At 45.9% G+C, this 12,022-nt stretch overlaps 1 protein-coding gene across 3 annotated transcripts in view; it reads right to left on the bottom strand.

The window, feature by feature from the left end:
* Positions 1-12,022, bottom strand: part of LOC144170721 (2-acylglycerol O-acyltransferase 2-like) — a 41,372-nt gene that overhangs the window by 1,112 nt on the left and 28,238 nt on the right. For all 3 annotated transcript variants that reach the window (XM_077700695.1, XM_077700694.1, XM_077700696.1), the window contains 2 exons: positions 3,621-3,795; positions 1,668-1,867 (listed from right to left, as the gene is read on the bottom strand). In XM_077700695.1, coding sequence (XP_077556821.1) covers positions 1,668-1,867; positions 3,621-3,795 — 375 coding nt within the window. The remainder of the gene's footprint in view (positions 1-1,667; positions 1,868-3,620; positions 3,796-12,022) is intronic.

Raw genomic sequence — 12,022 nt, 5'->3', positions numbered from 1 at the left:
AGCACACTGTGAATCCTGAGCTTACTAATGGAGAGGTTATACCTGTATACAAGATGCCACATATCTTGTATACAAAGCTATCTTCGTATACAACGATAAACACTTGGTTACCTGAGACTAGCTGCACTGTTCCACTTGTAGCTGTAGCAAATAAATTACAAGGTCATAAAAATCGCAACAAGTGTACGGAAAGCTGCGGCTTGCTTCTGTTTCATTCATAGGCTTCTTAAGATGCTGCAAGCAAAGCTGGCACTTGTCCAATACTTCAAACAGTATGTGCTACAAGGCCATACTTTTGTGTAAACAAAAAGGAGATAGAAAAGAGCGAAAACTACATTAATACCAATGAAAAGTGGTTTGTTTACTGGCATATTTACTGTAGGAATACAGAAGGAACGTTTTTAAGGAAAACTTTGCCAACCCTTCTTTAAAAAAGTTGAGAGAAGCGCAAGAGCATCTCGCATCGAAACTACGTCAAAAAATGCGTCGAAGCCTTCACTAAAACTGCGTCCAATTTAGGTTGAAAGTGCCTCTAATCAATCGTCAAATCTTCAAAGGCCGAAATCACAAACGAAGAACGACCCCATGGGACCATTTTTCGCGCACTAAGTAAACACATCTAAGAACTATCTAGATGTATACGGATACATGGTTTATGAGATGGAGGCACACTATTGCACTCCTTCTTCATGATCGATGCGTGTACTGTCTTATCTAGAACTGTTCCTTTTTCACAGTTTTCAAGTAACTATTTTGACACAATGGAAGCCTGGTTGCACGCATGCACCGTATGTCCAGAGACCTTATCAGAGCCCTTTCGGTCGAACAACCGGTCTATAGGGAAATGCGTCAGTTTTTCGCAGGACCTCATCAATCCAACTAAGCAAGCTTTTGCTTTAAAAAAAAAACTGGAGGTGAAACCCTCTGTTAATGTTATGGCTTTGGTTCTTGTGCAACGTTTCTTCATAATGAGATGCACTAATTCCAACCCTAGGCCCAAACATAGATGCTGGCGTAATGTCCTCTTGTCAGAAGAAGTTAGGGCTGCAAAAAAATCCGGACGACATAATTTTGGAGAAATGGCAGTGATTTAGTCGAGCGCTTCACTGGCAGGTGTTAGAGATGCCTTTCAGTTGTTTTTCGGGTAGGTTTTACTATGGCTTGCAAAGCCCACCAACATCAGAGAAGCCCGCTGGTCTTCGTACATTATTTTGCTTTCTTCTATTGTTTTTGGTGCACGTTGGTGCATTTAACATCGGTAGTAATTAATCTTTCCAGACATGGTAACACAAGTTTCCTGTTGTACAGTACACACATGTTCCTGCTTTGTGGCTTCCCCGCAAATGCCATATGACACACCCCTCCTGGTTGGCATTCTTGCTTAATTCCAAACTTATTCAAAAAGTTTAACATGATTACACCTGTGGTGCATGGCAGAATATTTTTGGCAATGCATCAAGCACCTGCGATAACCAACCTGCCCCTCTGTGGACACAACCAGTAACGTATGACACTTCGATAAAAAAAATCACTACTTCCAATCATTGCTGGTAACTTTTTATCATATCGTCTCTGACAGCAATGGCAAAGCTGTGACGCAACAGCGGCGAGAGCGCACACTATAGCTGTTCAATTCCAGAGGAGCAATAAAAGGGCCACGAACTAACCGACTGTAACGATAGGTCTGCGGTGAGGCAGCCACCCCCAGCTGTACTGGAAGATACCACGTCCCAAAAACAATGGCGGCGAGAAACCCAGCCAGCGGGTCATCCAAGTCTGAAGACGCCGCAGTCGCGTGCCATCTGCGTTGTCCGCTTGCACAAACAGGTCGTTCTCGCCAAAGGAGAATACAGGCACCAGTGGAGTCCTGCTCAAACAAAAAACAAACATGATACAAAGCATGACTTGACATTAAAAGGTGTTTAGGACTAGCGCTGAACACAAGTGACTCAGTGCAGCAGAAGAGGCGTAGAGCAAAGACCTTGTTTGCGCATTCTTATTTCCCTACATTTGTGCCCCGCATGGAGCCAAAGTACATTGCTGACATCACCTGTGCGACCCTTACTGCAGCTTCAAGATGTACAACACTAGACTTGCTGGATCATCTGGAGTATTGCTGCCCATTCCGTAAGATAGCTGATATATGCACTAATTGTTCGCATGCATGCAGGCAACATATCTTTACACTTCCTTGACTGCCATTAACGAGGGCACAATCAGGTTATCCATGCTTGCAGCATTTTTTTCTCCCTCAAGTTGAAAAAAATGATTTTTTTAATTTAGCATTTTCAACATCCCTGTTCATTGAATAATATTTAAATATAAAATTGTGCTGTTATCTTAATCGGTTCAAAAGTTATGATCATTGCTTAACCCCTCCGAGCGCATCCGAAACCGAAACCGAAGGTTTCCAATTCCGCAGCATCTGCCATGTCGTCATAAATGTTTATTCGTATATACGCTACGTAATGCTAATTTATTTAGGTACATTCTAAGCTTTTGGACGGATTTTGCGGGATATTGTGCATTCGATTTATTTCAAAATTTCCACTAAAGGGCAGTGGGAGGCACGCTCTTGTTCACGTTGCGCGCATTTGCGTTGCCTTGCATTTGTGCCTGGTTGTCTGTGCTTTTTTGTATGCCGTTTAAGGATTTAGTTCTAGCCTTGCAAGGAGACAGTTATAGTACTTTATGGTCTGCAGTTACAGTTATAGTACGAGGATGGCGTGCCTGACCACTGACTGTCACCGTATGACGAAGGCCGCATGTGAGCCAACTCTAAGACACAAAACAGACAAAAAAAATGTGCGCTTCAGCTCGGTCAAAAGGAGATCGTGTCGGTTACAAGAAGGGAGCAAGCTATCAGCCTGACTGATTTTAGGCGCATTGACTGTTTTTGATTATACGTACAACAGGTCTAAACCTTTAAAGCCATTTTTTTCAAAACTTGATTTTTGCATCCATCAGTTATGCGAACAGTGATAACTTTGCTTCTAGTAAATGTTTTCGTACAAAATTTGCGTGCTGTTTCTCTATATATAGAACTATGCAATGAAGCAGAATGACTGAAAAATTGGTAACTTTTTATGTTATGGCCAGTTGTGTAAAACGCAAACGTGCCGAATATCAAATTTTTCAGTGTTTTTATGATTACGCAACTTAGCTTAAAGATGTGATAATCGTGAAGGTTAGATGCACAGTTTATTGTCTTCATTACGTTCCTGCCAAGTCGTGTGTGAATCGCACATACCATTTTGTAGTTATGACTGTTCGCGCAACATGCATATTTTCGCACATTTTGATTGATATAATTTTTTTGTTAGACATTTTTAGAAATTTCGTCTTTTAAAGTTTCTAACTGTATAAGCTTTACAAGCTAAAAATATAACTGTAACGTTTGGGCTACACTTGTATTTTTTTTTCTAAGGTGGTGACCTACCTTAAAGCCAACACGAAGGTGCCAACCTCACATCACGCAAAAGCGAGAGTGTGTGCACGCTCACGCCTCTGTTATTAATTTGTCATACACATCTTTCAGATAATTACCCCAAATATTGGAGAGCAGTAGGGGTAGTGCAGCTTAGAGACAATCAATTTATACCGCAGTTTTGCCTACACACCCGTGATGAAGTGCAACGCGGACGAAGCCCTTGCGACGACTCAGGAACAGCTTGTAACTCCCAGGCCGAGCGTCCAGGGCTTCAATGGCACCACCCACAACAAGCACCACTGCGTTACCCGGCGTCTTGCTGCTCAGGATCCAGTCCATGCTCTGCCGAGACGATGAGCACATGCCTGCGGTCAGCGGTGTGTCAACGAGCAGTGCCTAAGGAATAGATATGTTGAATCAAATTGAGGCTTAATGCACTAAAGCTACATGTCAGCTGTGCAGCGTGCCATGGCGGAACGCTATGGTTCAATTTGAGCCATTTGAAAACCTGTAATGTGCGTCGAAATCTTTTCATTTTTGAGAGAGCAACAGCTGCTTTGGTTGCGACTGGATCCGCATTCTTATCCACTATGCAGCTGTGAAGGGTAGGAACAGATTTGGAAACTACGAGTGCACAATGTGATGGCAATGAACTTCTATCACCATTCCCACACAATGGACAGCGACCTTGACTGCAAGCAGTCAGTATCCGGGTTCCACAAACACAATCTTTACTAATGCCGGGGATAGCCAGAGCAGTCAGATGAGACCCAGCCCAGCCACTTCGCGTAAAGGCAAAAAATTCGGTCTTAACAAGTCACAAAAAAGCAGCAGCCGGCGCACAGTCATGGCTATGCCACCACAATCAAACACACCAAGTATAACTGCATGGCTGCTGCGACAGTTTTTCAGGGAAACAGCAGATGAGATACCAGGGGTGAAATTTTAAGTTATGCTCCTTTCGTGTCCGATTAAAAATGTTCATTTCATGATGATGATGGTTGGTGTTTATTGGCGCAAGGCCGACGAGGGCAAAGAGCGCCAGAGAAGTTATTTAAAGAAAAGAAGTGATTCCCACAAAAGGTAGGTATAAAACGTGTAAACTGGACATAGTAAGATCAATAAAGATAATGGTGATGGCTGGTGTATAGGGCCAGATTTGATTATGCATGATAGGAGATGAGGTTTAAAAACTTAACATCTGACAAATACTTAAACACGCGGTTCACAGAAACCATGGCATCGTCACCCAGAAACAACGATGGGTGTAGGGGAATATGTTGTCTGTAGAGTTCTCTGAAGTGTTTGTGTCGTGTTGTGTCAAGTGCCTTGCATTGTATGAGTATGTGGACTACGGATAGGCCCTCCCCACACCTGCTACACAGGGGTCTTGGAGATCCCGTGAGCAGGTGCGAGTGCGTTACATGCGTATGGCCTATCCGTAACCTAGCTAAGGCAACTTCAATGTGCCGGTTGTGTGAGTCAGTAGTGTATTGTCCCAAGTGTGGTTTTATTACGTGTAGTTTGTTGTCTGTCTGTTCGCTCCAGTCTGCTTGCCAAGTTTTACGGAGTTGTTGTCTAATGTGTGGCTTGAGGTCTGTGTAAGGTAGTGTTGCCATGTCTACTGTGTTTCGGAGTGCAGCATTGGCGGCCATTTTATCTGCCACTTCATTACCGCCAATGCCAGAGTGGTCTGGTACCCAACACACAGTCACCCCAAGGTTTGAGGAATAAGCTACCATAATTGTTTTGAAGACAAGATTAATGACATGGTTTTTTGATGACTTTCCGGATGATAGAACGCGGACGACGCTCAGCGAATCTGTATAAATGACGGATGTAGGAATACGATGTTCAACTATGTGACTTACAACCAGAAATATGCCATATACTTCTGCCGTAAAAATACTTGTATTAACCTTCATTGTTCTACATGCTTCGAAATTGGGACCATGCGCAGCACAAGACACTGCAGTGAGCGTTTTAGATGCATCACTGAAGAACTCTGCAGCCCTGTATTTATTCTGCAGATGCATGAAATGCTGCAAAATCCCACTTCTTGGTGTCCTGTTCTTATTGTATTGTACGAAAGACAAGTCACATGCTACAGGACGAAGATGCCATGGTGCTACAAGATCTGTGTGAGATGATTTGAATGTGTCTAAGAAGGAGACCTCATGAATAGTCACCTCGTCCCTCACTCTCTGCGAGAAGGGAACGGAAAATGATGGGCGGTTTAAAAAGAGTTTAGTTGTGGACGTATCATTAAAAACCGGTTTAAAGGAATGGTTATTCATTGATGAGATTTTGGAGGCATATAGGAGGTCAACATAAGTTCGCTGGTACGCTAAGCACCATTTGTCGCACTCTGCATAAAGACTGTGGACAGGACTGGTACGGAATGCCCCACAAGACAGGCGAAGCCCCAAGTGAAGCACTGGGTCGAGCATTTTAAGTGCTGTTTTTGTGGCTGACCCATACACAACGCCTCCGTAGTCCAACCGTGACCCCACCAACGCGGCATAAAGTCGAAGCAGGAGTTGTTTGTCTGCACCGTACGATTGGTGAGACAGGACTTTTAGAATATTCATTGTTTTTAGGCATTTTTGTTTGAGTCGTTTTATGTGGGGTATGAATGTAAGTTTCTCGTCAAACACCACACCCAAAAACTTGTGCTCTCTTTTTACTGGAATCGAGTCACCAAAGAGTTTTAAGTCGGGATCGGGCAGGATGCCCCGCCTTTTTGAGAATACAACGCAGGTACTTTTAGAAGGATTAAATTTAAACCCATTTTCATCTGCCCAGCGAGAACGTTTATTTACCCCAAGCTGGACCTGACGTTCACAAATGGATATGTTACATGATTTGAAAGATATTTGAACGTCATCTACATACATCAAGCAGGATATGGTTGGCGGCAGTGCCTTTCGGAGAGAGTTCATCTTAACTATAAACAAGGTGCAGCTCAATACGCCACCTTGAGGCATGCCATTCTCCTGCACGTGAACGTTTGAAAGTGCCGAACCGACCCTGACACGACATGTTCGTTCAGACAGGTAACTTGAAAGAGTATTCAGCATGTTACCTGTCACACCATAGGATTTTAGGTCTGCAAGAATGCCATAACGCCATGCCGTATCATAAGCTTTCTCGATATCAAAAATTACGGTCATGCAGTACTGTCTGTGTATAAAGGCATCCTTAATGTAAGATTCCAGTGCAACTAATTGATCGTTAGTGGATCGCCCTGCCCGAAAGCCTGCCTGGCCGCTCTCGAGAAGACCATTGTACTCAAGAAAGTACACGAGCCTACGGTTTATCATCTTCTCGAGGAGCTTGCACAGGCAGCTTGTCAAAGCAATGGGCCGGTAACTAGAAAGAGAGGAAGAGTCCTTCCCTTCTTTTAGGAAAGCCACTACTATTGCCTCCCTCCAAGAGCGAGGAATGTGCCCCGAAAGCCAAATCTTGTTATATAGGTGGAGGAGTGTTAGAAGAGTGTCTGAGTGTAGGTGCTGTATCATTGTATATGTGATGTTGTCTGGGCCTGGAGCTGAGGGTTTACAAGTGCTCAGAGCGGTCCTCAGCTCATGAAGTGAAAACTCCGCGTTATAAGAGGAGGTTGACTTATCATTATCACGTAAAGACTTCTTTTCAGCCAATTTTTTGTGTTTCATAAAAGTGCTAGTGTAGTGTGCTGAACTGGACACGTCTTGAAAGTGTTGTGCGAGTGTGTTAGCCTGGTCTTCCAGTTTGTCCCCTGTTGTACTAACCAGGGGCAGGCTGTGTGTCTGTTGTCCTTTTAGTTTGCGTATTCGTGTCCAGACTTTGCGGGAGTCAGTGTAAGAGTTTATGGATGTTACGAATGAGCGCCAACTCTCTCGTTTTGCCTCACGGCGCACACGTTTTCCCATCGCCTTAGCCCTTTTGAACAATAAAAGGTTTCCCGACGTGGAGTACCTGCGCAGGATACCCCACGCCTTGTTCTGGGCCTCTCGCGCCCGCCTACAGTCCTCATTCCACCACGGGCTCCGCTGGTTGCGCGGGGCACCAGAGGCGTGGGGAATGGACTTTTCGGCGGCGTCGAGGATGTGCGCTGTGAGGAGTTGGGTAGCTTCTTCGACGTGTAGGGGTCCTATGGATGTGTGGTGTAGTTTGGATGTCTCTGTAAATGTATTCCAGTTAGCTCGTGTTTCATTGAACCTATTATGGGAAGATGGACTGCATGGGCCTTTACCTATGTATGTGAGTGAGGTGGGGAAGTGGTCACTACCGTATGGGTCAGTGCCCACACCACACTCGAGGAGAGGAAAGAGAACTGCTGAGCCAATCGCCAAGTCAAGACATGAGTATGTGTTGTGTCCTATGTTATGGTATGTAGGCTGTTTATTGTTGAAAAGGCATGCTCCTGAAGATGTAAGGAATTTCTCTATAAGGCGACCTCGGGCATCCGTGCGAGAAGAGCCCCAAAGAGTGTTGTGCGCATTAAGGTCGCCTGTCAAGATGTACGGTTCGGGCAGCTGGTCAACCAGCGCCTCGAAGTCAGAGCTTAAAAGTGAAACATCAGGAGAAATATATATGGAGCATACCGTTATCAATCTATTAAATATTATTGTTCGAATTGCCACAGCCTCAACGACAGTGTTCAGGGTGACAGGGTGGCATGCTAAAGATTTCCGGGCAATTATGGCCACACCCCCAGAAGAGTGCGTGCAGCCATCCCTGTCCTTTCTGTATATCAAATAACTATTCAAGAAATTTGTGTTCTTGGAATTCAGGTGTGTTTCCTGAACACACATTACACTTGGCTGATTGGCATGCAGAATCTCATACACGTCGCCAAGATTACTCAGAAGGCCTCTGCAGTTCCATTGAACAATATTTTCTCTTCCCATTATTATGTGTTCAGAGCTACTGGAGTGTGATTATTTATGTAGGGTCTTTCGGGGCTTCCACTCTTGGAAGGGGTTTTCTGGCCTTCTCTACTGATCTGGACGTCGCAGCCCGTTCCTTCCGCTGCGATGGAAGCCGGAAGGGCTCGACGTCCATGTCGTCATCTGAAGGCAAGGGGGTGCCCAGCGGACTGGGCCCCCTTGACGTTGTACCCTTTCGGGTGTTCTTTGCCTGCGCTGCCAGTGCCGAAGGCGTGGGGAGCACCACAGATGGCACCGGCAGTGAGGCGGGGGAGGGGGTCGCTGCGACTGCCTCCGTCTCCATCTCCGTGCCGTTGCATGGGCTTTGGGCCGGTGGAGAGGAAGCAGTGGATGCAGCGGCATCCCCAACAGACGTTGTTGCCACCACAGCCGCTGCTGGGTGAGCTAGCGGTGCAGAGGCTGGTTGGGCTGCCTGGGGCAACCCTGGGGGGGCGGGGGCGGGACCAAGTCCAACCCGCGGTACTGGGTCCCCGCCGAAACTAGACGCCGCTCCGCCCCCCGGCGAGCTGCGTCGGCGTACCTCCCCAGGGGGAAAGAGGCGAACCTCTTTCGCGCCTCCGGGAAGGTGATGTTTTCCGTGACTTTGACGTTGATGATTTTCTTTTTGATGATGATGGTTGGAGTTTTTTGGCGCAAGGCCAGCTGGGGCAAAGAGCGCCAAACAAAAGTATTTAGAAGAAAATAGTGGCTACTAAGCCAGAATAACACTAAAATCAATTAACGACAATGGTGATGGCTGGTGTATAGGGCCAGTTTTGATTACGCATGATAGGAAATGAGGTTTAAAAAGTTTACATCAGACAAATATTTAAAAACGCGTTGCACAGAGACCATGGCATTATCCCCCAAAAACAACGAAGGGTGTAGCGGAATGTGTTGTCTGTATAGTTCCTTGAAGTGTCTGTGTCTTGTTGTGTCGAGTGCCTTGCATGTGATTAGGATGTGGACTACGGATAGGCCCTCCCCACACATGCTACACCCAGGTCTTGGAGAGCTAGTGAGCAGGTGTGAGTGTGTTACGTGAGTGTGGCCTATCCGCAACCTAGCTAAGGTAACTTCAATGTATCTGTTAAGTGAGTCAGTAGCGTATGGTCCCAAGTGAGGTTTTATTACATGTAACTTGTTATCTGTCTGTTCACTCCAGTGTGTTTGCCACGTGTTGTGAAGTTGGTGTCTGATGTGTGGCTTCATATCTGTGTACGGAAGTGTTGCTATGCCCACTGAATTCAAGAGTGTAGCAGCAGTGGCCATTTCATCTGCAGTTTCATTCCCGGCTATTCCACAATGGCCAGGAACCCAACATATTGTTATTTCAAGACTTGATGCGTATGCCACCATAAGGCCCTTAAAAACAAGATTGATTACATAATTTTTTGAGCGTTTTCTAGACAAAAGTGCCCGTACAACACTAAGAGAATCTGTAAAAACTATGGACTTTGGAATTTGATGCTGGACAATGTGGTCTAAAATAAGTAAAATGCCGTGTGCTTCAGCTGTAAAAATGCTGTTGTGGGAGTTCATTCTTTTTGCCATGTTAAAGTTCGGTCCATGCGCAGCACAAGACACAGCATCAGCTGTCTTTGATGCGTCGGAGTAAAACTCTGCACACTGGTACTTATCCTGTAGGAAGAGGAAATGCTGCATAATAACTGCCCTTGGTGCCCTGTTTTTGTCGAACTGCACAAAGGACAGGTCACAAGAAACATCCCTGGCTTGCCATGGTGCAGTAAAATCAATGATCGCTGTCTTGTGGATATATGAAAATGACATTGCTAGCTCAGAAGCTTCTGCTCTCACTCTGAGAGGGAACGGAATGGGAATAGATGGGCGGTTTAAAAAGAGCTGCTGTGAGCATGCATCATGAATGGTCGAGTTAAGAGGATGATTTGTGAGAGACATGATTTTAGAGGCATACAACAAGTCAGTGTATATCCTCTGGTGATACAGGGACCATTTGTGGCACTCTGCATAGAGGCTTTCCACAGGGCTGGTGCGAAAGGCGCCACAAGCAAGGCGAAGCCCCAAATGCAGAACTGGGTCAAGCATTTTAAGTGCCGTTTTCGTTGCAGACCCATATACGACGCTGCGGTAGTCCAAGCGAGATCCAACCAGTGCAGTATACAGACGCAGGAGTAGCTGCTTGTCTGCACCGTACGATTGGTGAGAGACAACTTTAAGGATATTCATAGTTTGAGGCATTTTTGCTTAAGCATTTTCATATGAGGAAGAAATGTTAGTTTGTTGTCGAATATTAGGCCTAAAAACTTGTGCTCCTTTTTTACAGGAATCAACACGCCGTTTAGAGTAATGTCAGGGTCCACATGGATCCCGCGAACACGGGTGAACACAACGCAAGTACTTTTTACGGGGTTCAGCTTAAAGCCGTTTGTGTCCGCCCAGCCAGCAAGTTTGTTCACGCCGAGCTGGACTTGCCGTTCACAGATTGACATATTACATGATTTAAAAGATATTTGCACATCATCTACATAAACTGAGCAAGAAATGGTTGGTGGCAATGCCTTACGGAGTGAGTTCATCTTCACTATGAAGAGTGTGCAGCTCAAAACACCTCCTTGAGGCACGCTATTTTCCTGAACATGTACATTAGAAAGTGCACTACCAATTCTTACACGGAAAGTTCGTTCAGACATGTAGCTAGAAAGAGTGCTAAGCATGTTGCCCGAAACACCGAATGACTTCAAGTCACTCAAGATGCCGTATCGCCATGCCGTGTCGTAGGCCTTTTCCATATCAAAGAAGACTGTAATGCAGAACTGTTTGTGAATGAGGGCATCTTTTATGTATGATTCCAAGGCAACAAGCTGATCATTGGTGGAGCGCCCCGCCCTGAAGCCTGTCTGGCAGCTCTCGAGAAGACCGTTGTACTCGAGGAAGTACACGAGCCTGCGATTGATCATCTTCTCGAAGAGCATGCACAGGCAGCTCGTCAGGGCTATTGGGCGGTAACTTGAGGGGGACGACGGGTCCTTTCCCTCCTTCAAGAAAGCCACTACAACGGCCTCCCTCCAAGAGTGTGGAATGTGCCCCGAAAGCCATATTTTATTATATAGATGTAGAAGTGCTTCAAGTGTGTCTGCGTGTAGGTGTTGTATCATTGTGTATGTAATGTTGTCTGGGCCTGGAGCTGAGGGTTTACACGTGCTTAGAGCAGCCCTCAGCTCATGTAGTGAAAACAGGCAGTTGTAAGAAGTCTGTGATTTGTTGTTGTCGCGTAGGGACTTCTTTTCACAACAGGCTTTATGTTTCAGGAAAGTGTTCGTGTAGTGTGCTGAACTGGACACGTGTTGGAAGTGTTGTGCGAGTGTGTCAGCCTGGTCTTCGAGTGTGTCCCCTGTAGTGCTGACCAGAGGCAGGCTGTGTGTTTGTTGTCCCTTGAGTTTGCGTATTCGTGTCCATATTTTCCTTGTGTCTGTGTAGGAGTTTATTGATGTTATGAATGTACGCCAACTCTCTCGTTTTGCCTCACGGCGCACACGTTTTCCTAACGCCTTGGCCCGTTTGAACAAGAGGAGGTTTCCCGACGTGGGGTACCGACGAAGGATACCCCACGCCTTGTTCTGGGCCTCTCGCGCCCGCCTACAGTCCTCATTCCACCACGGCCTCCGCTGGTTGCGCGGGGCACCAGAGGCGTGGGGAATGG

Source organism: Haemaphysalis longicornis, unplaced genomic scaffold (assembly GCF_048455015.1).
Source record: "Haemaphysalis longicornis isolate Haplotype H1 unplaced genomic scaffold, Haemaphysalis longicornis Haplotype H1 scaffold_2, whole genome shotgun sequence".
Taxonomy (NCBI): Eukaryota; Metazoa; Arthropoda; class Arachnida; order Ixodida; family Ixodidae; genus Haemaphysalis; species Haemaphysalis longicornis.
Note: the sequence above shows the minus strand (reverse complement) of the source record. Positions and strands in the feature narration are given on the sequence as shown.